This window comes from Solanum verrucosum, unplaced genomic scaffold (assembly GCF_900185275.1).
Source record: "Solanum verrucosum unplaced genomic scaffold, falcon-dt-bn FXZP01000100.1, whole genome shotgun sequence".
NCBI classification, from domain to species: domain Eukaryota; kingdom Viridiplantae; phylum Streptophyta; class Magnoliopsida; order Solanales; family Solanaceae; genus Solanum; species Solanum verrucosum.
The window spans coordinates 630,610-657,142 of record NW_026020254.1 but is presented as its reverse complement, the minus strand read 5'-3'; the positions used below and the strand labels follow the sequence as shown (position 1 = coordinate 657,142).

Here is a 26,533-nt window from a genome sequence, read left to right as displayed (position 1 = left end):
CTGCACAACTGGCTATTTCTAAATGGTCTATCTATATCAAACTAAGAGATAAATATAGAAAATATATAATAAAAAATGTCTTAATTAAGTTCTAGAAAATAGTGTATATGCTAAAGCCCAGTCGTTTAAAATAGATCCAATCAAACATCTGAGGCCCAAATCTGAGGCCCAATGATTGCATAACCTAAGTCCAAAATATCATTTGTAGATTCTTTCATTTGTAGCTACTTCCATGTTTAACTAGTAGCCATTAGAAAAGTGTAGAGTCGTCGTCTGAGAAGAATTCCAACAAAATGACCATTCGGACATATTTTTTCCCACAAGAATGGCCGCATAACTTTCTTTCTTCTTCTACTTCTTCTGCGTCTTCTTCCTTCTTATTCTTCCTCTTCGTCCTCCTATTCCTCTTCTTCGTCCTCCCCCTCTTCTATCTCCCTCTCCCTTCCTCTTCTTCTTTTTCTTCTCAAATCTCAATATACTACAAACGTGAATCGTTTTGAGCAAGTTATAAACTAAAAAAACATCGAGAGTATTTCATATCTAAAATTATAGACTGTTTAAAGGAAATTTTGAATTTGTCAGAATTAAATGATTAGTGTATACTTTATTTATAGTAAATGTATCATAATATATAGTCAACGTATAACTCGAGTATAAGTAAATTATATTCAACTTTTTGAATATACCATAATAAATAGTCAATATATTATTATTTTTTTACTAAACTTACTTTATTGTATATTTATGAAAGTTGAAACTATCCCTTTCCTAAATGTAATAACACATCTCGAGCTAAATTAAGATAGATTAGCAAATCCCACCTTTAGATATAGGTCCGCATTCCGCAAGTTAAGCCCGGAAATCAAACCTCCGAGTTCCAGTAGATTCCTCTGGCATCGGTTTCATTTTCCTTCTCTTCCAAGCTCTGCTGCTTTTCTGATCGGAATCAGTGAACGCCATGGAATACGATTTCAGGAACAGAACAGGACCTCCTTACGATACACAATCGCCGATGTACGGCAGGGCAGCTACCGGAGCTCCACATCCACATCCGAACCCACAGCCACATCCAATGTACGGACAAGCTCCCGGACTCTATCCTAGGCCTGGTCAACACTCCGGCGGCCGGAACCCTCCTTTCCATCACACGCCTCCTCCGTCTTCAAACAGTATGTATTTCATCCATCTCTTATTTATGTCACCTGTAGGTTATAAGTTCGGATTTCAATTTTTCAACTAGTGTAATTTTGATCTCTTACCTGTTGAATTCCACTTTTGCAGCTGGAATTGGCATCAGAGTTGCTATTAAACCCGAATATCGGATTACACCTCCGGTACGAAACCTATAACTCTGCTCATCAACTTAAGAAATGACAACTGGATCCATAAAATGAACAAATCAATTAGATTTAAATTAGGAATTCTGTCTCCAATTCTATTTTTGCTTTCGTCGAATATTTCTTTTGTGTATTGTTTAGTATTGTATCAGTTGCATAGCTTAAAGCTTTTGTGTGAACAATAGGTTCTTTTTGGTTTATTGCAGCCTCAATTGTCAACACAAGTGGGAGAAATTCCCCGAAGCACATTCAACTTTGATTTTGACCTTGAGAAAAAGATTTTGGCTGAAGCAGAAAAGGAAAGCCAGAACTGGAGCAGGCTAGGGCTGGAAAATCTTCCACCTAGAATGCCAGAACAAACTAACATGGTACTTACATTTTTTGTTATCTTGTTAACTGCCCTACTAAAATGTAAAATCTATTTACATGAGTTTCTCAAAGCGTAGCATGTCCAGTATCTGAATAAATATGGAGAATTAGTGTAGGTTATTCCGCAGCATAAAATAAGAATGTCTAAATATAATAAATCATTTGAATACTGAATTTGTTGGAATGCACCCACCTAGGACCACACTTGTTTGACCCTTGAGTAGAGCAAAATGGCTCCCCACCCGCAGTTTAGAATTGAGGTGTAGTTGATTGTTAGCTGAAGTGCTCCCTCCATTTCAATTTATATGATGGTACTTGACTGAGCATGGTGTTTAAGATAATTCATTTTGACTTATGTATATTAGTAGTGGTAGTGGAAGAAATAATGATAAACAATAGGATAAGTTCATTTGAGAGAGAAACATCACATCAAAATTTAAAATCTGTATAGTTTAATGGATGTGCATTGTTGGAAGTTGGATAGACATGGAACGATAATCATTTTGGAACTTGCAAAAATGAAAAGAGAGTTGTGTAAATTGAAAATCAGAGAGTACTAGTTTGGTTTCTACCCATAAACCTTTTTTTTTAACCAGCTAGGATGGTGATTGGGTCATGAAGACTAAGATGTTAATCGGAAGATCTCTATTGCTATGTATTTTCTTCAACAGTCTTAAATCGTTGAGAATTAGCTCATCAACAAGCAAAAGAAATAGACGAGCTGTGGACCTGGGACACCTGTATTATGGCATATGGCATGAGTGGTCAAATCTGTAAAGTAGTTTGAGCATTGAGATGGAACTCACTTAATTTTGTGTAATGTGTAGGAGATTACTTCCAACACTTGCCTTTAAAGATTCCTAGTCTGCAATGGACCTGAAGAATTTAGGGTTTTCTTATAAAAAAAATAAAGTGAAACTGAAGAGTTTGAGATGCAGCTCACTGCCAGTCATTCAGTTCAATCACTTTTTTCTATAGTCAATAACAAATGTGGCGTGAGTTTAATATCTGTTCAGGCTCTTTCTCTGGATTGAACTTCTAGATGTTTGAAGTGATGTTAATAAGCAACCCTACCGGTAAAGGATCGTTTCCTTAACATCATGTTCCTGTTAACCACAATAAGCTTGGGGATAATGACACAGAAGTTGCTAATATGATACATGTAGACAACATTTCATCCTCAAGCTGAATCCCTCCAACCAAATTTGCATAAGGTCAAATTTTATCAATAAACTACCAAGATAACAACAACATACCCTGTGAAATCTCACAAGTGGGGTCTGGGGAGGGCAGAGTGTACACTAACCTTACCCCTACCTCGTGGAGGTAGAGAGATTGTTTCTGAAAGACTCTCGGCTCAAGTGCAACAAATCCAAGTAAAAAAGAGAAGAAGAAAGCAGTGAAGAGAACATTAGCAACTAATTAGGATGGTACCAATAAACTACTAAGATGGTACAAAAAAATACATAAACCAACAACATAAAAAACGTCAACACATCAAGTAATCCCTTAAGATATCCATGTATCCAGGTTATCTAACATACTACTATTACACCAAAAATATAAGTTATGCAAACAAGAAATCTTTATTTTAAAATATCCGGTCCTTTTTCCTTTAGAGCAAGCCTTATTTCTTTCTAGCCATATAATCCAGAAAATAGCATATGAGAATGGTTCTCTAGATTTATTTTAGGTTTTATGCATCAAACTTTGTCAGCAATCCATCAAACTCTTAGGGATTGTTTGGTGTGATGTACAGGGTATTTTTGGGGAAAAATTATTTCTTTAGCTTTTGAAAAATAACTTTTGCTACTGCCAAAAGCTTGGCCAATCACTTTTTAAAAATAAACACTTTTGGCTTCCCAAAAGCTTGGTCAAACATGCTATAAGTTATACATGATTCCAATTACAACCAAACAGTGGATTCAAATAATCATGTATATAATTTGGTATAACTTTAGTTTTACAAAAATATATAATTTGGTATAACTTTATCCGTTGTTTGGTTGTAATAACTTATAGTCTATTTGACCAAGCTTTTGGGAGGCCAACTATGCTTATTTTTAAAAACTAGGGTGTTTGGTGTTTGGGGGTAACCGAAGTTATTTTTCAAAAGCTTTTTTTTTTAGAAGGATTATTTTTCAAAAGCTAAATAATTTTTTTTTAAAATAAAATAAAATTGGGGGTAGGGGAAGGGGAAATGGAGAGGGGATTACAATGTGGGGAATCAAACCCTCACCAACAAGGTGAAAGTTCAGGTAGTCAACCAACTGAGTTACTAAGATTCCCCATTGAGAAATGCACTATTTACATCAAGTTGGTATATATCCCACTGTTTCTTTGCAGCAATGGCAATCAATGCCCTCACAGTTGTCATTTTAACAATTGGGAGAAGGTCTCTGTGTAGTCTATGTCATGATGTTGAGTGTACCCTTTCACTACTAACATGGCTTTGTATCTTTCCACACTTCCATCAACTTGAATTATCTTATACATCCACCTACAACCAATTGCTTTCTTACCAATAGGTAAAGGTATGATGGACCAAGTATTATTGTCATGCAAAGCAGCAAATTTCTGAGTCAGGGTTGTTTGCCAAGCAGGATCAAGAGCTGACTCTTCATAGCTAGATGACTCACAATCATGAGTAATATTCAAAGCAAAAAGTTGCTATTAGGATTTAGTTATGCAGGAGAGATTTGGTGTTTGAGAGAAAAACAAGCAATTAGGGAGGAAGGTTACTTGAAATTTTTGAATTTAAGGTTACAGTATTTATTTGTGATTTTTTGGCGTTAATTTTATATTTTTTTTCATATTTTTTATTAATCAATTACTTATTTTTGGGATTTACCGGAAAAAAAAAACTTTAAAAAATTTGTTGAAATTGTTGAATTTAAGTTTACAATATTTATTTGTGAATTTTTTGCATTAATTTTATATTTTTTTCATATTTTTCCTATTTTTTATTAATCAATTACTAATTTTCGGGATTTACCGAAAAAAATAAAAATTTAAACAAAATTGTTGAAAACGGGTCGGGTAGTTTATTTAAAAAGGGGGTTGATTTATGGGTCGGATTAGGTGTTTATGGGTTCGAATTTTTTAGGGGCATAATTGATCTCTTTTCATTTTCATATAAATGTCATGTAGTAAGTCAAAATGACATGGCAATTCCACGTGGCATTTAAAGAAATGGAAAATGAACTGGATATGTCCAGCAGGCCAACTAACGCCCATAAGGGCATATTTAGACGAAAAGTTGGACGGCGAGGGCATGAGTGAGCCAAACTTTAAACAGAGAGTATAACTAGACCTTTTCAAATAGTTTAGGGGCATATTTGACCCTGTGCCCTTTATTTTATGACATTTTTTAGGATATTAAATATCAAGTCTATGGACAAAGGTAGTTAGCTTCCTTAAATGTTTGATATATATATAAAAATAACTAAGCATTGGTTCCCAAGAGTGCATCATGTGCTTTTTTTTAGAATATTTTTCCCGGAAGTTTTGGAATGTGGACTACATTGAATGTTCTGCAGTTAAGAAACTCAATGTGATTCTGATCTGTGGTCTTTTTGTTGAAATTTGAATGAATCTTTTCTTACTTGGATATATATTTTTCTTTCTTGAATGTAGGGATACACTGGAGATCCTATGATGAACAAATACGCAACATCTGGTTTCAATAGAGAGGCTGTGGCAATAGCAGTTGCAAATTATGGAGATAATCCTATCAAGGTATATATCCTTTACATGCTTCTCTTACATATATGTTTGGATGTGGCACTATGAGCATTGTCAAATTAGTTATTTACCAAAATTACCTAAAATTAATTTTTGTGAAGACATTTCTCCACAAGAATTTCCATTTCTTATGATCCCCTGTCCTTGGTCGAATTTCAAATTTTATTCACTGAGGAATCAACTTAACTAATTTTTGTAGTGAAATCGGTAAATGATTAGATTCTTCTTTGAAAATAGGGTTCACATATCTGGAAAGTGCATGAAAGTACAACATGATGCAACTATCTGCATCATAAAACCATTTTGGAAATATTTACAGTAATGTTTACAAATTTTGAATTTTAGTTACTAAAAAGCAAATCATGACATTTTAATTTGTCGCCGAGATGGCAGCACGGTCAAGTGGAGAAGTGTTATATAATAATTTGTTCAATAGCATTAAGGAGTACTTGTCTCTATAGTAAATGTGACCATTCATTAGCTCTTCTAAACAATTTCAACAACTTTCTTTCAGGTCAAGGAATTTGTGGAGGGATATACTCTCTTGAAGGAGATGGGATTCTCATCTAACAGTGTTGCAGATGCTTTACTGATGAATGACAACGATAAAGATAAGGCAGCAGCTCAATTGCTTGGCAATTCATCATAATAATTTTATTGAGCATGTAATGTAATGAATGTGTCAATACATTATAATTCAAACCTTATAATTCCATTGTAAATGTATGTTTAGCCATTTACTTGTGTGCAGATGAGATATTTTCTGATAAGCCCTATTATTAACTTTTAAATAAGTGATGTCTGGTGTTACTGATAGCTACAGATTGCGATAAAACATATTTGGCTGGTAGCGATTATTCTTCTTCCATGTCAATTGTCGAGTTATATTCAATTGTCATTGCTGAGCATTGCGCACCAGTCACCACCTGTGTTAATCATGTCTAAATGCATTGGAAGGTTGGATCTATTGATTCAACTTTGAAGTTGATCAAGTTCGGTATAAGAACATCAAACTTGCTTGCCCTTTTACATTAACAATCGAAGGGAAATTTGGAATTTACATCACCCCTAACTAGGTATTTACATGAAAGAAAAATACAATTCCAAGACACTGTTATGTCGACTAAATGTGTATGTGCATTTAAGGGGTGAACAGTCAACATGATCACAAACCAAATATGTTGTCACCGGGACCAAATATTGCAGCAGTAAATTGTCGTGTGTTCAAGTCATTCCCATCCAGACCCGAACCAAATCTATCAAGCCACTGAGTTGGACTAGGATTTTCTGCCTCTTCCACCCACTCAGATGTCATATCTATGTCATCAAGTTGGAGAGGATCTTCCTCAGGAGGTTTAGAAACCAAATACCGTGCTAGCTTCAGATTATAATTTATGTAAACAAGGTCTAAAAGTGTTTCCTTATCAATCTTATTGCGCTTCTCAGAATGGATTTGCTGAAATGTGCTCCAATGTCGCTCAAAAGTGAACGTACTGCACACCTGGCTAAGTATTTTAATAGCAACTCTTTGCAATGTAGGAGCAGCATCACCATACTGTTCCCACCAGATACCTACAGTGCATTTCTGTTGCGTTAGTCCATTGAAAATTAGTTAGGCTATGAAGAAAACCTAGTGTGAAAAGCATGATGTGTTGTCAGCAGTCATTTTTCTTTAATCTATCAGATGCAAACGAGAGGATAGAAAACTATTAACAGAATTAAAAGTTATTTATGACATGCTGTAGAATGTCCATGCAATTGATGCAGTCCACAGGAGACACATAGTTACAGATCAACTCGATATAATTTCAACTTAATCTGTGTTTTAAGCCAGTACCAAAGTCTTATTACAAGTTAATGCATACCAATCATTAGTGTTGTCTTCCAACTTTTAGGGGTAATACATTTTTCATATATTTGAGAAGTTCTACCAACTTAAATGCTTCCCCGAATATTTAATCTTGCAGGAAGTGATATGTATGTATTCCGAGGCAGAATTGCCATGCAAGTACAACTGCTTTTTTGAAACTTATGGTTTTACTTAACTTAAGGGGTAGCAACCACAACAAATACTGGTAGCAATCCTTGAGGACCAAGGTTTGAAACTCAGCAGATAATGGGCCCACTCTTCAACCTTTTTTCACTTAAATACCAGGCTTTCGTCTATAGCAAGGTTTGAATACTCAACTTCTATAGTACTCTAAAGCCTAGAACCTTGATTGGTAATCATTATCCACGTCTAATCATGCTTGGTTAATTATCATCTTCACGAATCCTTTGGGCATTGATCCTGGGGGGGGGGGGGGGGGGAGTGTTGTTGAATATGAAACCATGTCAAGTACCAGCGTCACGGTCGGTCGATGTTGTGAAAACTGAGAGCAGAACATTTGCCCAAGACTTCAAGGATTTCAGAGCTCCTAAGAGGGATGTCAGGGCAGAACTCAACCGAGGACAATGGCCAACTTCGACCAAGTTTTCTCATAACTCTGAGACGCACATAAGGCTGGACAACCCGAAGCCCCATTAAGATGATAAGTAGACTGAAAGAAGACATGTATATCATTGGTCCCCACTCCCCTCAAAAGAGGTGATATACATTTCTTTTCGTCTATTTCTAATCTTATGGGGTTTCAAGGCGTCCAGCCTTATGTGCCTCTCAGAATTATGAGACCACTCGGTTGACGCTAGTCTGTACCCCCAGATGAGGAGATGCGGGAATTTATGTAAGAGTTTTTCCCTGACATACCTCTTAGGATCTCCGAAATCCTTAAAAGTTCGGGCCAAATGTTTGCTTTCAGGTTTTCACAATATGGTGGCCCACCGTGACTGAGGTGAAGTGGACCGCTGGTACTTAACATGATTTCATAATCAAGCTCCCCTAGAATCAACTCCCGAAGGATTCGTGAAGAGGGGGCATAGACCAGAAAGCCGGGGTGGAGAAGACAAATAAGCAAGCATGGCTAAATGTGGAGAGAGATTATCAGTCCACCATTCAGACCCTGAGATAGACCTGGAGCATGCTAGGGAAACAATAGAAGAACAACAAGCAGAATTTGCAGAGGAAAGAACTCATATAGAACTTACGATCCAAGGACAAGTTAACTTGTCAACAGTTCAGGTCTCACCTCATCTCGTCAGCAAAAACTGCGAGAAAATGACCTTGATTCCAGGCAGGTCTTAACGAGGAGAGGGACCGATGGATGTGTAAGAGGGGTGTGACACGAGGAACATAAACATGACCTATGATATCTTTAATGTAGAAGATGCTGGTCAGCCTTTCTACTATCTCAAGGAGAAGAAAGAAGAATAAACAGACAAGATTTTTCTTAGGATTGCTTTAAGTTTGTAGAATTATCACTATTATGTAAATGGGATGCAAAAAATGTAAAGCTTCAAGTATACCTGGAGGAACAGTATCAATTGCTTCCTTCACCAGATTACAACCAAACATCCCAGATGCCCGTGTATATAAAAGGATTTGAGTAGTGATATCTCGCCTCAGTTCGGGAGTTGGTAGCAGCTTCTCCAGCACTCTGAAAAAATCTTCTTTTATTGACCCAAGAAACTTGACTTCTGGGTTATATTGGATGCCAGGATTCAAAAAGGCAGCTGCTGAATGCAGAGGAGAGTGGAGGTTGTTCTTCCAGTTCTTATCCACTATATCTAAAAATGTCTTGCACTTTATTTCATCCATAATATAGTATGTCCTTATAGATTCCTTTGCTCTGGTCAGTAGTTCATATATAGTTCCCACAGCTGGCTTTCCTCCAGAAACTTCTCTCATAACTTTGAGAAAGGGTTCAGAAACAGCAACACACTCTTCAGCTGTCCTCCAAAAGTCATTGTCATCCAGAATAGCGATACAATTAACACTTTGCGATTTGTTTGTATAAGCAGAATTGGCAGCAAGCTCTGGACTGTTAAAAATAACTTTCAATCTTGACCTATACTTCAATAGACATTGCAAAGAGAGGAAGTTTGATACAGACTTCGTGATACCAGTCTTAATGATCTCTTGTCCTCCAGTGAACTTTTTCATGAGATCAAGCAATGGAGAATTGTTGTATATAAACTTCGAGATTGATTGTGCCTGTAAAATGCATCTATTTACCCAATCTAATTTTGAAAACTCGTCTAAAATTGCATTTATACACTGTGAAGCACAAGGGGACACAAAAACATTCCCATAGTTCTGCAAAATATGGTTCACTATACCAGTGCAGTGAAGTGTATTATCCACAATTACCTGTACAACATTCTCTGGTCCAAAATCTTGGATGATTGAATCAAACAACTCAGAGAGGCATTTCAGATTCTTAAAATATGAAGATGCATCTACAGATTTGTAGAAAAAAGTCCTGGAGGGCGATGAAACCAAGAAGTTGATCAAAGCTTTCATTTTGTTGTCCGTCCATGTTTCTGCAATTAAAGTGCAACCTGTCATAGCCCACTCTTTCTCAACATCTTTTGACTGTAAACTTACTTCAGACTTGATCCTCTCCAACCACGTCGCTTTCAGAGTTTCAGGAGAAGGACCTATAAACCCACTGCCACACTTCCCTACTGCCTCAATCATTTGATGGTAAGAGGAAGATCTTGCTACACCAAAGTCAATTTTGTTCTCAAAAAAGAACAATGCAATACTCCTCTCAGCATTTTCTTCGTTATTTCCAGATGAAGAAATAGCCTGGCCAATTGGTGGAAAAATCCTTGCAATTGGAGTTATTGGTTCCACAGATAAAAGCGGTTTTTCTGGAGAGATATTTGCAAGAGCTTTTGTCTCAATGAGCTTATGCTTTTTCATACTAGGAGGTTCCTTTGATCCTATTATATCCCTTACCCTGTCAGTAACATCATCCCTGACCTTAGTACATGGATTCACACCTTTACTGGGAAGTCTGGATAAGTGGTGTTTTAACCTACTAATGCCACCATTTAGAATTCTAAGACAGAATTTACACCTCACTTTATTCCCGTCTAACTTCTCAGCATATTCCCAACAGACGTCTTTTTCTCGAACCACTGTCAGTAAAAAATCTGTTAGAGAATTTTCTGACTATCTGCTCAAAAAATAAATTTCTGAATCAGCCAAGATGGGCTTTTCTTTATTCCTTTTGTTTTCTTTTCCCTCTTAAGATAAAGAAGATTCTATAACACAGTGCACAATAATGAAACATAAATGTCATTCGGGAAATCTCTTTAATGATTTGAAATTAATACAATGATATGATCAAGTGTCATCTGCGACTAAGATAGGTATATATTATCTTAGGTTTCAATGATAAGCCCCAAAAAAATGCTATTTAATATGCCGATCATCTTCAACTCATGCAACAATAATGTATCTCGATTCACTAACAAAGCTAAAAGTGATGTGTACGGATAGGCTTCTTTAGATCATATACCAAGATACTTTTGAAAATCTCAACTATAAATGATTGTCATTGTGTTAAAAACTGCCAGCATTTAAATTGGAAAAAACTGCACGAGCAAATCACACGGCAGTTTTACCACCAGTAAACTACATTAAAACTCCATAAATCAAAACTAGGTTCTATTTTGTTAAACTGATCAACTAAATTTCTTTTGATTATATGGCGAAGAAGTGCAATTAAGCATACATATTTTTTGATAGGTTAATTATCTTCTAACGATTATCTTTCAAAACAAGGGGAAGCATCAAACATGGCTTTGATTACCATATTTGACATTCGGTAAGGCAAGGATTGAATGATATGGGGGCTCAGAACAAGATATTATGATTTTGATCACATTTAATATGCGGTTACTATAAGTTACCAGTTTCAAAAAAAATAAAAAAATATGCGGTTACTATGGACGGACTATTTGAACAAATTTGGTTTTGTTCTTTGCTCAAGAAATATAGTCTCATCCCATCTGTATATTTTTTTTTAAAAATTATTCAGAAGTCTTTTGGATTAAATCTTGATGAATTATCTGGGATGTTTAGGGTAGAAATACATCATGGAAAACATGCCAATGTCCTTTCTTCCTTGTAATAGGATTGCTTTATTTTTGAATTCAACACGTGATGCCTTTACTTAATCGACCTTGGAAAGAAAAGCCATGTTATTCCCTTCGACTGTTCTGCTTCGACATAGAGGCATTTCTCGACAGAAAAGGACAATTACGGACATTCAAGTTCTCAGCTCTACATATTCATCCTCAACAAAAAACCATCCCCCCCCCCCCCCCCCGAAAAAAGGTAGCAGTCTGTCATCTCTAGGTACAGAGTTGTAATTATCCCTTTTGGTATATTGGAAATCCATATGAACCATTTTACTTTCTTTTTTTTTTGGATAAGAACATTATTCTTCCTTCGTTTCATTCTTCATCTTGCAACATATCCATCACTTCAAACTTTATTCCGTTTCAATTTGGCAGTGCCTTTCTTTCGCGCGGTATAAATAATACCTACTGTAGTATGACACTAAACTTTTTTAGCTCTTTTTTCTTTCTTCCTTTTTTTAGTATTTTTAGGATTGGATATATGTATATCTTTTGCATTCCTCAATAACAGGATGGAAGGAACAGCATTTGTAGCGTATGATTTTTGAGATGTCCTTTCTTGTACTACTTCCAGCATTGACTAGATAGGAAACCCATCTCAGAGACTTTGTAACAGGCAACAACAATTAACATCCAACAAACTTACCTACACCAAAATATGATTACTCATAAGTAAAACTTTTTTTGTTTTTCCACTTTTAGATGGATACAGATTGACTAACACAACATTTACCACACATAGAAATACTTTTGAACTCTAATTAAAAAGGAAAACAAGTGACAAAATATTCTTACATCAAAGAAATTTAGACTTAACTACCATTAGAAGATTAATGGATAGAGCTAAAAGCTTGATGCAAGCAACATATTTATTCAAACAGCAATCTAGAGTGAATGATTATGTATCACCTAGTGATAAATTAAACCAACAAAGAAAATCAACCTTAATTTTTCCTAGACTACATAATACCCTCTTCTTCTTTTTTCAGATTTCATCATACTAATCAATTTATTACTGAGCTTATCTGAAGTTTGTAATCATGCTTCATTCCCTTCCCAAGTCGGGACAAACAAAAGAGAAGACAGACCTATATAAAACTCTAGCTTCATTAAGGCTAGAGATGTACACACTTCTGATTCTACTTTATCTCAGGTACAACATTGTAACAAAAAGAATAATCAGGAATCATGAAAGCCTTATTAAGTCCCAAATGAATATTTTTTAACTTTAGGAAGACGAGTGAACTGGAGTAATAACTCACCAAGCTCACTTCAAATTAACTAAACAATAATTCTAGAGATTTTTCAAATTGAAATAACAAAAGGTAGTTCAGTGACTTACTAGTTATGTTATGGAGGGATTCGCTTCGCAGTGGACTGATGCTACACAAACCTAAGCAATAACAGCGTTTCAGTTAAAAATCAAAGAGAAGATACAGCATAAATTAGTAAACTAAATCAATTTTAAACTGTTAATTTCTGAACAATCACCATTAAAACTTCATCCGGTAGTAGCTCAATTTCCAGGTAAAAGATAAAACAATTATTTGCAGTCACCATTGATGATGAACTCGCAAGCTGAAATGAGAAAGTTCTAGAGTGTACGGTGTTGATTTCTACCATTTTTTAACAGCGAAACGGAAATCGAAAGAGAGGGAAAACAGAAATAGAGAGAGAAAATAGACGAGAAATAAGAGAGAAAACTTACCTGGAGAGACGAATTATCAATGGAGAGATAACGGTGAGACGGAAGTTGCAGAAGAGAGAGAGAGAGATCTGTTTGATTTATCGCGAGATTTTGTGGAATTTTGGAGTTTCTGTGGCTAGGGTTTAGTTTCCTTCTTCTCGTTATAGTAATATCTCATCTGGTTTTTTTCTCATTTTTATTTTCGGCAAGAACGAAACGACGTCGTAAAGGATACAAATTTGACCCCCAAAAAATTGCAACGCTAGAAGCCTACTTATATCAGAGCCAGGTTTCGATCCTGGGACCTGTGGGTTATGGGCCCACCACGCTTCCGCTGCGCCACTCTGATTTGTTGGTACTACTGTCAAATATAATTTACTGGTAGAAAAAGTGATTATTTGCCTTCCAGTAATATGTAGTAGAAATGTGATTGAGCTAAAGTCAAGGGTTTATTATGTTTACTAGTTACAAAAATCCTGTGTTATGTTGTGAACGAGTTTAATATTTGTTCACAAATTTATTTTTAAATGGAAAATTATGTCCTTAAATATTTTTGGAATAAAATAAATATTTGATAAATATTATTAATCTTGATAAATTTCAAGCGATAATAAATTATACTATATAATTGTGTGGTTGTAGATGTCTCTTCTTTTTTCTTTTTTTTTGCACAAATCAAATGTGAAGAGGTCCATAATTAAAGTATCTTTCATCATCGATCGATATTTTCTTACTCAAAGTGTAGTTACAAAATATACATAAATGACATTCAAAATAATAAATCTATATTTAATATGAATTTAAAAGTAAAGGTCATTGCTAAAACAGATCTCATATTTTCAAAAAAAATTATACACTAATTAAATTAAAGTAGAACAAAAAAAATAATTATTTTTTAAAAAAACATGTCCTTGTTGAAGCAAGCATGTCAACGGAAACGTGCCTACTCCAGTTTCAAACTCTCTCTTATTACAGCAAAAAATATCCTAAGAATTATATGAGGAGAAGAGTGCAACTTTTTTAAAGAAAAAATTGATGATCACCGTGTATATAAGAGATCATTTAGTATGCGAGATAAAGGATAATAATTTCGAAATAAAATGCAAGAATATACTAGTTAGTTCTCCATTATTTTTATCATAATAATAGATTAAATTATTCTATATATATAATGAATAACTATCTCATTGAATAATTTTTAATTTGTTTATCCATCTCTAGCTACCAACTGACCCCTACCAATCAAGAAGCATATAAATGGAAGTTGCGGACAGTTGTATACTACGTATTTGAAGGCTGAAGTACGCACGAACCACAATGGCACTATCTTTATAGTACAATAGTTAATTCATAATTAAATTAAGGTAACAAATGTGAACAACATTAAACTAAAACAACAGGACCACATATGTTGTCCTTGGTGAATTTAGCTGTAATATGTATGTGGTGTCTGATCTACCACCATATTATAAAATAAATTATGAATAGCAATAATGTCATCGATCAATTTTGATTGACCATAGAAAAAACCTAATTAAGCTAACAAAAGAAAATGATAACTTGTTCTGACACGATTCATTAATTAAACAATTTTAGGCTGCATGCCAGTGGGATTTTTTAATACTAAGTGCATGCAAATTTTCAAAAGAGACATTCGACAATAGATGTGTAACATTTAGCTAATATTATTAAAATCGCAATCACTAAAATCTTTGTCGATATCTATATAAAGTATAGAATGTTATTTATAAATACTTATATTTGTTATTGTCGCTAAAATATAGTGGCAAAGATTTTATTTGTTGTAGTGTAGCTTGTTTGGAAATTGGAATACGTTGCATTATTACTTCTCATAACAATAAATACGTACGGATCAACAAATATTGTAAAATTATAGTGCATATATAATATACATAAATTCCTGATCCTTTTTTTCTTTTGCTTAATTAATTGTTTTTTCCCTAATTTTGGTGTTGTAGTACTAATTATACTAATTAGTTTTTGGTTTCAGTCATCATGGCCGGTCGGCATACTTTAGTAGGTAACACGGGCTACGTAACATTAATAATTAATAATGGCCTTTATTTATTTTTTAATAAGTGTAATAATTACTCCTATTATTATTTTAAAGCTAAATGGAGTAGGAGACTAGGAGCATTATATAGTAGAGAAAAGTTTTTCTTAAACAATTGAAGCAATAATTCTTCAGTGAAAACTTTTCCTCTATTCAAAAAAGAATTCCATTTTTCACATGTTTCTTAAACCAGCTCTATTATAAGTAATCTCTATAATTATACTTTCGTTTAATTATGAGTTTGAGTTTTATATATCTATGACAGATAAATAATATAATATTATAGTGTAAATACAATTTTATTAAATATAAACTTATATTCTTTATATATTTGTCACTTACATTGAATTAATATCTCATATGGTCACTCAACTTTGAGCTATTCACTTAGAAAGTCACTCAACTTCGAATTGTTCACTTAGAAAGTCACTTAACTTTGTTTTATAACTCAAAAGTCACTCAACGATTGATGTTTCACTTAGAAAGTAACTCAATCAATTTAAATAGTTTTTTTTTATAAAATTTAATTTTTATTTTAAACTATTCTTTTGAAGAAATAATAAGATATTTATTTTAATTATCTTATTAAATCGAATTATTTAATTATAATTTTTTTTAAAAAACGTACCGTAGCAATTGACCCTGAGAAAAACCTTTTTTGTTTTAGCAGTGGTATAATTGGAATTAAATATGTTAAGAAATGATCAAGAAAAAAAGGTTGGAATTCATGAGAAGTAATAAAAAATAGGGAAAAGGGTCAAAAATACCCCTCAACTTTGGTTTATTGTTTGACTTTACCCTCGCCGTTAAAATGAAGTTAATTTTACCCCTCCCGTTACTAATTTCACCAAATTTACCCCTCATTAGACGGAATCCCCAAAATTGACCCGAATTTTTTTTAAAAAAAACTATTCCCTATTTTAACCCAATGACCCGACCCCATTTAGAATAACCCAGTTAGAAATGCAGACATTGATGGAGTTCATACTTTACAAAGTGCTACTGTAGTACATATTATTACTGAAGTTTTTACATATTTGAAAAAAATAATAAAACAAATCAGCAAATTAAAGCAAAAAAGCTACCCGGAAAAGTTCTAACCCCGTTGCCCAAAAAGCAATAATATCAATTCAAAAAATAAAATAATTCACAACAAAGTTTAATAGCATATAATCAATGACAAACTTGAACAAGGAATATGAAAAAAAAGAAAAATTATTGGAGCTTGAACTCCCTAACCAAATCTGAAACACAAAGAAAAGAGTGAAAAATGTAAAAGAAAAATAAATCATAATAAAATATTAGAATGGAAAGCAAATAGAGGGTCACCGGAAAATGGGATGAAGCTCGCTCGTGGAGCTGTGTTGGTGTTGTTAACTGGTTCGAGAAATAGGTTTGCTAATTTTGGAGTTGGGAGAGAGGCTGTGGTGTTTGCTGATTTGCAGAGCCTCGCCGGAGTTCATGGTCGTTGTTCATCGGAGTAGGAGCCAAAAACACCTATACAATAGAAGAAAACGTAAAAGGGGAAAAGGGAGGGGAATGGCGGCGATCGCTCTTCGCTGGAGTTCGTGGATGGAGCTGGTGGATTTTGGTAATTGTTTGATGGGTGTTTTCAAATCGATTGTTTACAGGTTGTTTTTGAAAAGGAACCCAAGTTTAAAGATGAAGATGAACAAGATAGAACAAAAATGGGTTATATTATTATGTGGGTCGGGTCGGGTTAAAATTGGATAATTTAAGTAAAATTCGGGTCAATTTTGGGGATTCCGTCTAATGAGGGGTAAATTTGGTGAAATTAGTAACGGGAGGGGTAAAATTAACTTCATTTTAACGGCGAGGGTAAAGTCAAACAATAAAACAAAATTGAGGGGCATTTTTGACCCGTTTCCCTAAAAAATACACAGCACAGTACCAATTTTTTTATACTTTTTTTTTAAAAAAAAAGGTAAAAACAAAATTATATTTCAATAAAATAATTAAAATAAGTATTTTATTAATTTTCTTAAAAACAGTTAATTTTTTTTTTGTATATTACAAAATTTTAATTAGTTGAAAGTGACTTTCTAAGTAAACTATCAATAATTAGGTGATTTTTAAGTGAACTATTAATAGTTAAGTGACTTTTGAGTTATAAAACAAAATTGAGTGACTTTCGAAGTAAACAACTCAAAGTTGAGTGATTTTCTAAGTGAACTATTCAAAGTTGAGTGACCATCTAAGATATTAACTCCTAAAATAGTTGTATACCACTGAATGGGGATATATAGGGGCGTTGAGTGGATAGGAAGGATGAAAGGAGATAATTAACTTGAAATGTTACTTACGAAACATATTTTCTTTACTTTCATTATATAAGTCATTTTTCTCATTTATAATAAGAAACTTGTTTTCAGAGAGAATACTTTCCATAATATTTTGACTAATCAAACATGAAAAAATTTAAAAATATCTTTCTCCTTACCAAACACACCTTATATATTTCCAAATATTTTTGAAAAAAAACATATTTGAGTGAAGTTTCATCAAAATGTGTTTGGCCAGAAATTTTTTAAAACATATTTCACTTCTTCTTCTTTTTTTTCAAAAAAAAAAACATGAAACATGACTTATACCCTTAATTTTTAAAACTATAAAAATAGCCAACAGTACGAAACAAGCATACTTGCTAATTCCAAATTATGCAGAACCTTTATTAGTGACATTCATTATCATGGCCTCAAATCATAATCTTATATTCAAATAAGTTCGGCATAAAATTGTCATTTTTATGAGGAATGTAAATAATACATTATTCTAAAATCATGACACAAACTTTACTAAAAAAGTATTAGTAACATAATTACTAGCTAGTATAATTCGTCAAATTACAATTAATCTATATATGAGTGGGGAAAAAATACGATAAGAATGATAGAAAATTAGAGACCTCATATATTGATAATGATTAACAAATTTGAAGAAAAATTTATACCCTACAAGAAAATATCATTCAATGTAATAGATGAGACACCACATATTGACAAAGATTTACAAATCTAAAGAAGAATTTATACAAATCAAGTATACAAACTTAAAAGCAAAACAAACCTAAAGTATAGATAGGGATTTTTTCCATATAAATATAAAAGTTAAGGGCAAGTTTTAAAATTTTAAAATGAATCAATTAATGATTATACTTTGGCCCAAAAATAAATTTAACGCAGATTTTAAAATGTGAAAACTAATATCTCAAAAAATAGATAATTGCTTTAGCCAAATAAATATTTGGCAATTTCTATTTTTATTTTTCAAAAAGGGATTCCAAAATCTATAGGTAAAATGTCATGTCAATTTTTTCCCTTTTAGTAAGTGGCAAACCAGCAGAAAGGTGTTAAATAAAATAAGGCCAAAATATATCTTTAAACATTAATTTCCATTATCGTGTACATAAAAGACAAAGGGAAACTAGTGTAATACAATTAAAAATAAAAAGTCAATTTATTTTATATTTGCCACCATCTAGGAACATGTCACATATTGTTTATGAGACATGCCTAATTGTCAAAGTTAGGCCAACGAATACACAAGAGGAATCGTGTTAATTATACTCCCTATCCCTTGATTTTGATTTCACACTAATTGAGGGAGGGATTAAGAAAGAATATGAAGAATTAATATTTTATAAGTAGTGTTTAAACCAACATCTACATATATAAATTTGTTAGTAACACATTTTTTTTTTACTTGTATAGACTTCTCTAAAACGAATATAGAAGATTTATTTTGTGATATTAAAACTTAGATAAATGAAATTAATTAAGTGTAAGGTCCAACAATTGAAAATATTAAAAAAATAGCGAATAAATTATGATTAAAGATAAAATATTACTGATGCGGTGCGCCCATCTCACGCACCTTTACGACTTATGTAGTTATGTTGTTTGTCCCTACTCCCATATATATTATAGACCAGGTATATTACATTAGTTTGGTAAGGATAATAAACTTTTACTAACGTTGCGTACGAAACGGTTGCATCCATATTTTTTGTAGCTTTTTTGTCTGATTTTCTGAAAATGGAAATCTTTTGTTTTACACTGCTTTTTATTCTTTTTTTTATTATTTAGGATTGAGACCATTTATCAAGTACTAAGATGATGTTTGGATTGACTTAAAAGCTGGTTAAATTTCTTTTTAAGTCAGTTTTTGATTTGGGAAACGGTTTGACAAATATAAAAAATAACTTAAAACAAGTCAAATAAGGTTAAAAATGACTTAAAATAAGTCAAAAATAAAAAGTAGGGAAACCAAAAGTAGGTCTTCCCCTACTTTTTATTTTTTTACTTAAAAGTCATTTAAGTTTAATTTTTTTTTATTTTTGACTTGAAAGTTATTTTTATAAGTCAATTCAAACGGGCTATAAATATAAGTACTTTAAATCAAAAACTAAACTAAACTTCTCCCTGTCTAGCCTCTATGCATGAGATAGAAGACATTTGGTCATTGAAAGGTGGTTTGATTTATTGAAAATAAAATGCCAAATTATTTTATTTTATATTTGATAAAATTTATTATTTCGGTTGACAATCCATTGTTTTTATACTCCATATTTCGATTTTCGTGTGGACCGGTAACGATCTTAGAATTAGCTCACTTCGTGATAAAAAATAAACAAATTATAAAAAATAAAAAAATATTCTCCAAATTTTTTCTTCTAAAATCCTTTAAGAAGACAATGATTAAACTTTAAAACAAAACTTTATCTAAATTTATATGGTCGACTGTAAAATGAACACTTAATTATATTTTTCTCCGTCCCAAATTAGCTAATTGTCATCTTAATAGATTGTGTGTTAGGAAAATCAAAATAAAAAAAAAGAAGATATATTCTTGCAACTAAATTGGATTACACCAATATAATATTTTATATTTATATTTTAAGACTATACCATAAGTATTACAATATGTAATTTTTCTCATTTAATTTAACAAAAAAATATGTCAAAATACTAATTAAAGTTCACTACTAAAGATAATGAAAAGACAGACCCGATGAATAGGGTCAATCCAAAAAATAGAGGGATAACCAACCTTCGTCAATTCTTTTAATTGACAGACGTTTGTCGGATTTTTCGCGTGAAAATTATATTTTTTAATTTATTTATTTTTAAAAAAAAATCGACGACGCATTTCCCTCGATTTGTTATTATTTATTTTTTACAACAGTTGAAGAGTATCAATAAAAAGTATAAAAATATTTTATTAAAGAGTATGTGTAGTCGAGTGATAAAATTGTCTAAAAGTCATAGAAAATATTTAAGTTTGATCCTAAGTAGTTACAATTTTGTAAGGTATATTTAGGAAAAATCCATAAACTTGGTACTCCTTCTGTTTTCAATAGTCAAACAATACGAATTTTGACTAACATTTTAAGTTGTATTTTTTTTATCATATTGATATGAAAAAAATTTGCAACTTATAGTAATTTTCATATAGTTTTTGAATATCAAATTAATATAATCTAATTTAGCTTTGAAAGTTAGTCAATCTAACTTTCGAAAAGTGCAACATTACAACTAAAACTGAACGAAAAGAGTATCGATTTTGTGAAAGAAAGTTGACCTTATCCCTCAATTTTGACCTATCTCATAGTAATGATTCACATCATTTGACTTAAAACGTCTAAAAATTTTACTAGGTCAATTAATTAATTATCTCTTTAACTTTCATTAGCGAGAGTTCGATTTCTCATGGGTAATCTCCTTGTGTCCTTTATTTGGTGTGTTACATGATACACTTCACTACTAGTCAATCCAATTTTCGAAAAGTGCAATATTACAATTAAAAAAGAACTAAAAGAGTATCAATTTTGTGTAAGAAAGTTGACCTTGTCCCTCAATTTTGACCTATTTTCATAGTAATGATTCACATACTTGAGGCGTCTAAAAATCTTAATAGCTCCGTCGATTAGTCTGGTGATTGTTCCATTTCGCACCAGCAATATCTTCTGTACTTTATTTGGCGTGTTACAGGGTGCACTCCACTACTAATTTCACCTAATAAAGCCGCACCCCAATTAGATTTTACTAACATGGGGGACGTGATTAAGAGTGGTTAATTTCCTTTCCCTTTTTCGTAATTGCAATCTGTGTCTTCCTTTAGTGAAGAGCTCCAAAAAATGGCGGAAATGGTGGATAATGCTCTTCTGGTGCTCCCTGCCTTACTGGCACCACGTGCACCAACTTCTCCTCTTCTTCTAAATCCAAGCAAATTGTTAAAGAATTGATTTTGTGTATTACTGTTAACTTAGCTTCTTCATATCATAGTAGTAGTAATTCCACTTTTGTCTCCACGTGCTTTTCCCACTCTTTTCGCTTCTTTGTTAACCAAATACATACATATACCCCATTTCTTTATTTGCTTTCTTCTTCTTCAAATTAACTGCCTTTCAATCATTTATTGTCTCTCACCCACTCCCCCCTTCTTCTCATTTAATCATTGTCTCTCTCTAGCTACTTACTTAATTCTGCATTTACTTCCCATCATTTTCCTCTTCATCTACTCCTTTTCAGTTTACTCTACCAAGTGTTTGATTTTTTGCCTCACTGGTACTTGCTTGTATACTATACAGTTTCTGAATTTTGTGGGGTTTTTCGTTTTCTCCATTTTGATGTGATTTGGCTATCTGGGTATAGCTATTCAGGTTCATTTCAATGTTCTTTTTGTTATTGCCGACAGTTTTCAAATTATGCATACTTTGCTTTAAGGTCAAGAAAAGTGTTAAAAATTCAATCTTTGTATGTGTGTGTGCTTGGAAATAGGTGAAGAACGTGAAATGCCTGTTTGTTCCTTTTTCTTTTTCTTTTTTTTTTTTTCATTTTTTGGCAGCCCTAAAAGTTGACGGAAGAAATTTGTAGCTGGTTCTTGTTTTTACTTTAGCTGTTCTGTTCATTGAAACCTAACTTTTACTTAACTTGCGTGGTTGACCCAAAAACAAAATGTGTTCCGAGTGTCTACGTAACTTTAGTTGCCCTATAAATTGTATATTTATGGTTAAGAAACGGTTCTCTTGTTTAAATGGTAATTATTTATAGTGAATAATGAACATCATGCCGTTTCAATGTCTGATTCCATTTTATTTTATTTTTGAAATTCTTGTAGAGATGAAGGGTGCTGTTACTAGAAGTTGATGCCTTTGTAGTTTAGCTCAGAGGAGGAGAAGGATGGCTACAAAGTTCCTGTTTTTTTCAGTTTTATTCTGCACAGCTCTGTTCTTGCTAGCAAGTAGTGAACCATATGAGGACAAAGAAGCGCTTCTTGATTTCCTTAATAATGTTAATCATACCCGACAACTGAATTGGGATGAGAGAACTTCTGCTTGCAGTTCTTGGACTGGAGTCACTTGTAATCATGACAAATCAAGAATTATAGCAATTAGGTTGCCTGGAGTTGGATTCCGTGGTTTGATTCCTGGAAACACTCTTAGCCGCTTGTCTGATCTTCAGATCTTGAGTTTAAGGTCTAATAGTTTTAGTGGCAGTTTACCTTCTGATTTTGCAAACCTTGGAAATCTTACTTCTATTTATCTTCAATCCAATAACTTTCAAGGTCCATTGCCTGCTGATTTTTCTGCTTGGAAAAGCCTTTCGGTTTTGAATTTGTCAAATAATGATTTTAGTGGGAGTATACCTTCTTCAATATCGAACTTGACTCATTTGACTGCTCTGGTTCTTGCTAATAACTCGCTTTCTGGCAATATTCCTGATCTCAATCTCCCTAGTTTGCAAATATTAGATCTATCAAACAATAACTTCACTGGAAGTATCCCCAATTCTCTTCAAAGATTTCCTGGTTCAGCTTTTGCTGGTAACCGGCTTTCTCCTGCAAATTTTTCACCTTCATTTCCTCCAGTTCCTCCTCCAAGTGTCCTACCGAAAAAGAAATCGTTTAAACTCCGTGAACCTGCAATACTTGGGATTGTAATTGGAGGATGTGTTTTAGGTTTCTTGGTAGTAGCTGCAGTGCTGATTATGTGCTTTTCGAAGAAAGAGGGTAAAAGTGGGGCCACAGAGAAATCAATCAAGAAAGAAGATGTAGTCAGGAAGGGAGTTTCCAGCAGTCAGCATGGAGTAGGGAATCTCGCATTCTTTGAGGGTTGTAATCTTGCATTTGACCTTGAAGATCTGTTGAGAGCTTCAGCGGAAGTGCTTGGGAAGGGAACATTTGGCACTGCATATAAGGCAGCTTTGGAGGATTCTACCACAGTTGTGGTGAAGAGATTGAAGGAGAGTGTGGGAAGAAAAGATTTTGAGCAACAGATGGAGGTTGTTGGCAATATCAGGCATGAGAATGTGGCTCCACTGAGGGCATACTACTATTCCAAGGATGAGAAGCTCATGGTATATGATTTCTACAGCCAAGGGAGTGCATCTTTGATGCTGCATGGTATGTTAAGCACCCAATTTCTACTAATCTTGCTGTTTTATTCTTGACCGATCCATAGAGAACTGGTTATCAGGACCAAAAAGATAATGCAGATCATTTTTAGCTATGATGTGTCTTGTGCAGTAGTATTTGAAATTGCTTGTAGGCTAATTCCAACATAACCAATTACCTTTGAATTAGTAGAGTATCTGCTGTTGTTGTCCTCTTGATAGTTTTTTTAATCATCAATAGTTTATAGGACAGCATAAGTGTCTCGAAGCCATAACTACATGCCGCTTTAGGCCAATGTCTAAGTGCAACTTTTATTTTAATTTGTCAAAATTCAAGAACATCATGTTGCTCGCGAACTTTGCTTTGGTTTTATAGTCAACTTTCATCATTGTTAGGTGGATAGTCTCTTAACTGCACCTTCAAGTATTCCTATCATTATATCTGATGCACTCTGTAATTGCAGCAAAGAGGTCTGGTGATCGAATTCCTCTGGACTGGGAAACCCGACTACGCATTGCCATTGGTGCAGCTAGAGGCATTGCTCAAATACATGGACAGTCTGGGGGGAGGCTTGTCCACGGGAACATAAAATCCTCAAACGTATTCCTCAACTCCCAAGGTTTCGGTTGTATTTCTGATCTTGGCTTGGCAACTATAATGGGTCCAATTGCTACACCAATCGTGCGAGCTGCTGGTTATCAACCTCCAGAAGTTACAGATTCAAGAAAAGTATCTCAAGCCACTGATGTCTACAGCTTTGGTGTCCTAATACTTGAACTTCTCACTGGAAAGTCACCTACACATGCCACAGGTACAAGCGACATTGTCCACTTAGTCAGGTGGGTACATTCTGTCGTTCGTGAGGAGTGGACTGCTGAAGTATTCGACGTGGAGCTTTTGAGGTATCCAAATATAGAAGAAGAAATGGTAGAGATGTTACAAATAGGTTTGACTTGTGTATCCAGAATGCCAGAGCAGAGACCAAAAATGACAGAAGTAGTAAAGATGGTAGAGGGTGTTAGGAGAGTGAATACGGGGACTCGAACATCCACTGAAGCTTCTACACCAAACCTGACACCACCGATGACTGAAATAGGGTCGTCTTCCATTACACACTGATATTTCTTTGTTATTTAGTGATTAGTTACTGTTCTATATATGCTCAATTGTTTCATTGTTATAAGTTTTTTCCTCAGACTTCTATCAAACATTATTTCAGCTACAAAATTGAATAGAAATATTACTTGATCTTATATTTAAGATTATATCAGATAAGTAGTTCAACCATTTCATTAACTCTAGCTACTATAAGAGTAATTTTATGCTAATATCGAAGTGTTTGTGCTTCAAAGGCATTGATTATTTTCACCATTTTATCAGATAATGACTTATATAAACATTGGGTAATAGTTTTGATAATTCTAACCAAACAGGTAAAAAGTAGCAAGTACATTCGAATTGTAGCAGAATGAATTTGCACATGGTAGGTCAGACCTTAAATTGAAAGGTGCAAAAGCTTCGAATAGCTTGGTGCCTTCCAAATTAAGCGACCATGTATTACTATTATTCAAGATTTTGGTGTTTGGCCATAGATTCTAAATATAATTCGTTTTTTGGGAATTTATAGGGTTGAAGTTGAAGGTACAGTTGTGTTTGGTTATATTTTTAAAAAATATTTGGAACAATATTAATGCATGAATGTACTTAAGTACAACTTCAAAAGTGAAAAATGGATTATAAAACATGTTATAAGCTATTTTTCAAATTTGAAATTTTATGATCAAACAATGATTCAAGATTGCATCCAACTGTGGGACTCCATAACAAAGACATATAATTCATTTAGTTGTATTAATTATATTACATCAAATATCGAATATGGATATATAGAAAGAAAAAAGAAAGAAAAGATACTTGTATGTATCAATTATATCAACAGTATTTATCTAAGGATTGTATCAACAAACAATATTGTATCAGCTTTGTACATCAATTTATATATCAGTTTGGTTGTATGGAATACAACTTGCATTTCTGTATTTTTATATCACAAATGAATATAATCGATATAACTGTATTAACCTATATGTATTGAACTTTGTATTTATATATTACGAATGAATACATATGATACAACATGTATCACTATGTATTACTATAACATGTATGTATCAGCATGAATATTCTACATCTCTCCTGTCCAAAATCTTGCTCCCCTTTATCCTCTCTTAAATTGTTGCTATGAATTGTAATTAGACAAACTATAGTTATTTCTGAAAAAAATTCATATTTTTATTGATAAATGTTAGCTTTATTGGGCTAAAAATGAAGACATATAGGGAGTACCTAGCTGTTATGTATTGAATTATGCGGAAAAGATTGTGAAACAATAATGCAGATATTAAGAAACACTAAAATCATAAAGATAACCTTCATAATAGTAACACGCTTTTATTTTCCTTAAAAAATAAATATTTTTTTAAATTATACATTATAGTAATTCCTACATTACAATTTCAACATCATTAACCTCGTCTTTAATCTAATGGACGCATAGGTAGCAGTAATAAAGATGGCATTTCTTTCTCGAGCTTCTGCCAAATATTTGTTCACCTACCACATTGAATAGAGATGCTAAAATGTGTATTTGGTTTGGATTACCTGAGCTAAATGTCAATTCATTATCAGAATCTGGACTTATACAAAGAAACTAATTTTAGTACAATTAACAAATTGATTATTTTAATCAAAAGTCAAATACTAATCACATATTTTTATATAATCAGAAAATAATTTTGAGAATAGAAGCCAAACAGGCGGTATCAATTTGCACATGGTAGGAGCAGACTTCAAATGTATAATGCATTACAACATTTG

General features: G+C 33.2%; 3 protein-coding genes and 1 non-coding gene across 8 annotated transcripts in view; 2 read left to right on the top strand and 2 right to left on the bottom strand.

The window, feature by feature from the left end:
- Positions 1–862: 862 nt before the first annotated feature.
- On the top strand, positions 863–6,181 carry LOC125833132 (uncharacterized). Its single transcript, XM_049512278.1, has 5 exons — positions 863–1,169; positions 1,282–1,334; positions 1,544–1,705; positions 5,343–5,444; positions 5,965–6,181. The coding sequence occupies exons 1-5, from the start codon at positions 959–961 to the stop codon at positions 6,097–6,099; spliced, it is 663 nt and encodes a 220-aa protein (XP_049368235.1). The 5' UTR covers positions 863–958; the 3' UTR covers positions 6,100–6,181.
- A 235-nt stretch (positions 6,182–6,416) lies between these two features.
- Positions 6,417–26,533, bottom strand: part of LOC125833238 (uncharacterized) — a 157,461-nt gene continuing 137,344 nt past the window's right edge. Inside the window, exons 1-5 of one of the 5 annotated variants that reach the window (XM_049512387.1) lie at positions 13,189–13,255; positions 12,823–12,873; positions 9,697–10,472; positions 8,853–9,540; positions 6,417–7,022 (exon numbers count right to left, since the gene is read on the bottom strand). In XM_049512387.1, coding sequence (XP_049368344.1) covers positions 6,616–7,022; positions 8,853–9,540; positions 9,697–10,472; position 12,823 — 1,872 coding nt within the window. In that variant the 5' untranslated portion in view covers positions 12,824–12,873; positions 13,189–13,255 and the 3' untranslated portion in view covers positions 6,417–6,615. Of the gene's footprint in view, positions 7,023–8,852; positions 10,473–12,822; positions 12,874–12,971; positions 13,069–13,188; positions 13,256–26,533 lie in introns of those variants that run through there. The other 4 variants (XM_049512383.1, XM_049512384.1, XM_049512386.1 and 1 more) reach the window with 4 other exon arrangements.
- Positions 13,445–13,516, bottom strand: TRNAM-CAU (transfer RNA methionine (anticodon CAU)). The gene has a single exon. It is a non-coding gene; the product is annotated as a tRNA-Met (tRNA).
- On the top strand, positions 21,728–24,907 carry LOC125833239 (probable inactive receptor kinase At4g23740). The gene is made up of 3 exons (XM_049512388.1): positions 21,728–21,923; positions 22,382–23,665; positions 24,120–24,907. The coding sequence occupies exons 2-3, from the start codon at positions 22,444–22,446 to the stop codon at positions 24,773–24,775; spliced, it is 1,878 nt and encodes a 625-aa protein (XP_049368345.1). The 5' UTR covers positions 21,728–21,923; positions 22,382–22,443; the 3' UTR covers positions 24,776–24,907.

What these genes read in the sequence shown, in the direction of transcription:
- LOC125833132 (XM_049512278.1), top strand. Translation starts at nt 959, where the DNA reads ATGGAATACGATTTCAGGAACAGAACAGGACCTCCTTACGATACACAA. An exon ending in GCCTCCTCCGTCTTCAAACA is followed by an intron (nt 1,170 to 1,281) that starts GTATGTATTTCA and finishes CCACTTTTGCAG; the next exon opens with CTGGAATTGGCATCAGAGTT. An exon ending in TGCCAGAACAAACTAACATG is followed by an intron (nt 1,706 to 5,342) that starts GTACTTACATTT and finishes TCTTGAATGTAG; the next exon opens with GGATACACTGGAGATCCTAT.
- LOC125833239 (XM_049512388.1), top strand. Translation starts at nt 22,444, where the DNA reads ATGGCTACAAAGTTCCTGTTTTTTTCAGTTTTATTCTGCACAGCTCTG. An exon ending in TGCATCTTTGATGCTGCATG is followed by an intron (nt 23,666 to 24,119) that starts GTATGTTAAGCA and finishes CTGTAATTGCAG; the next exon opens with CAAAGAGGTCTGGTGATCGA.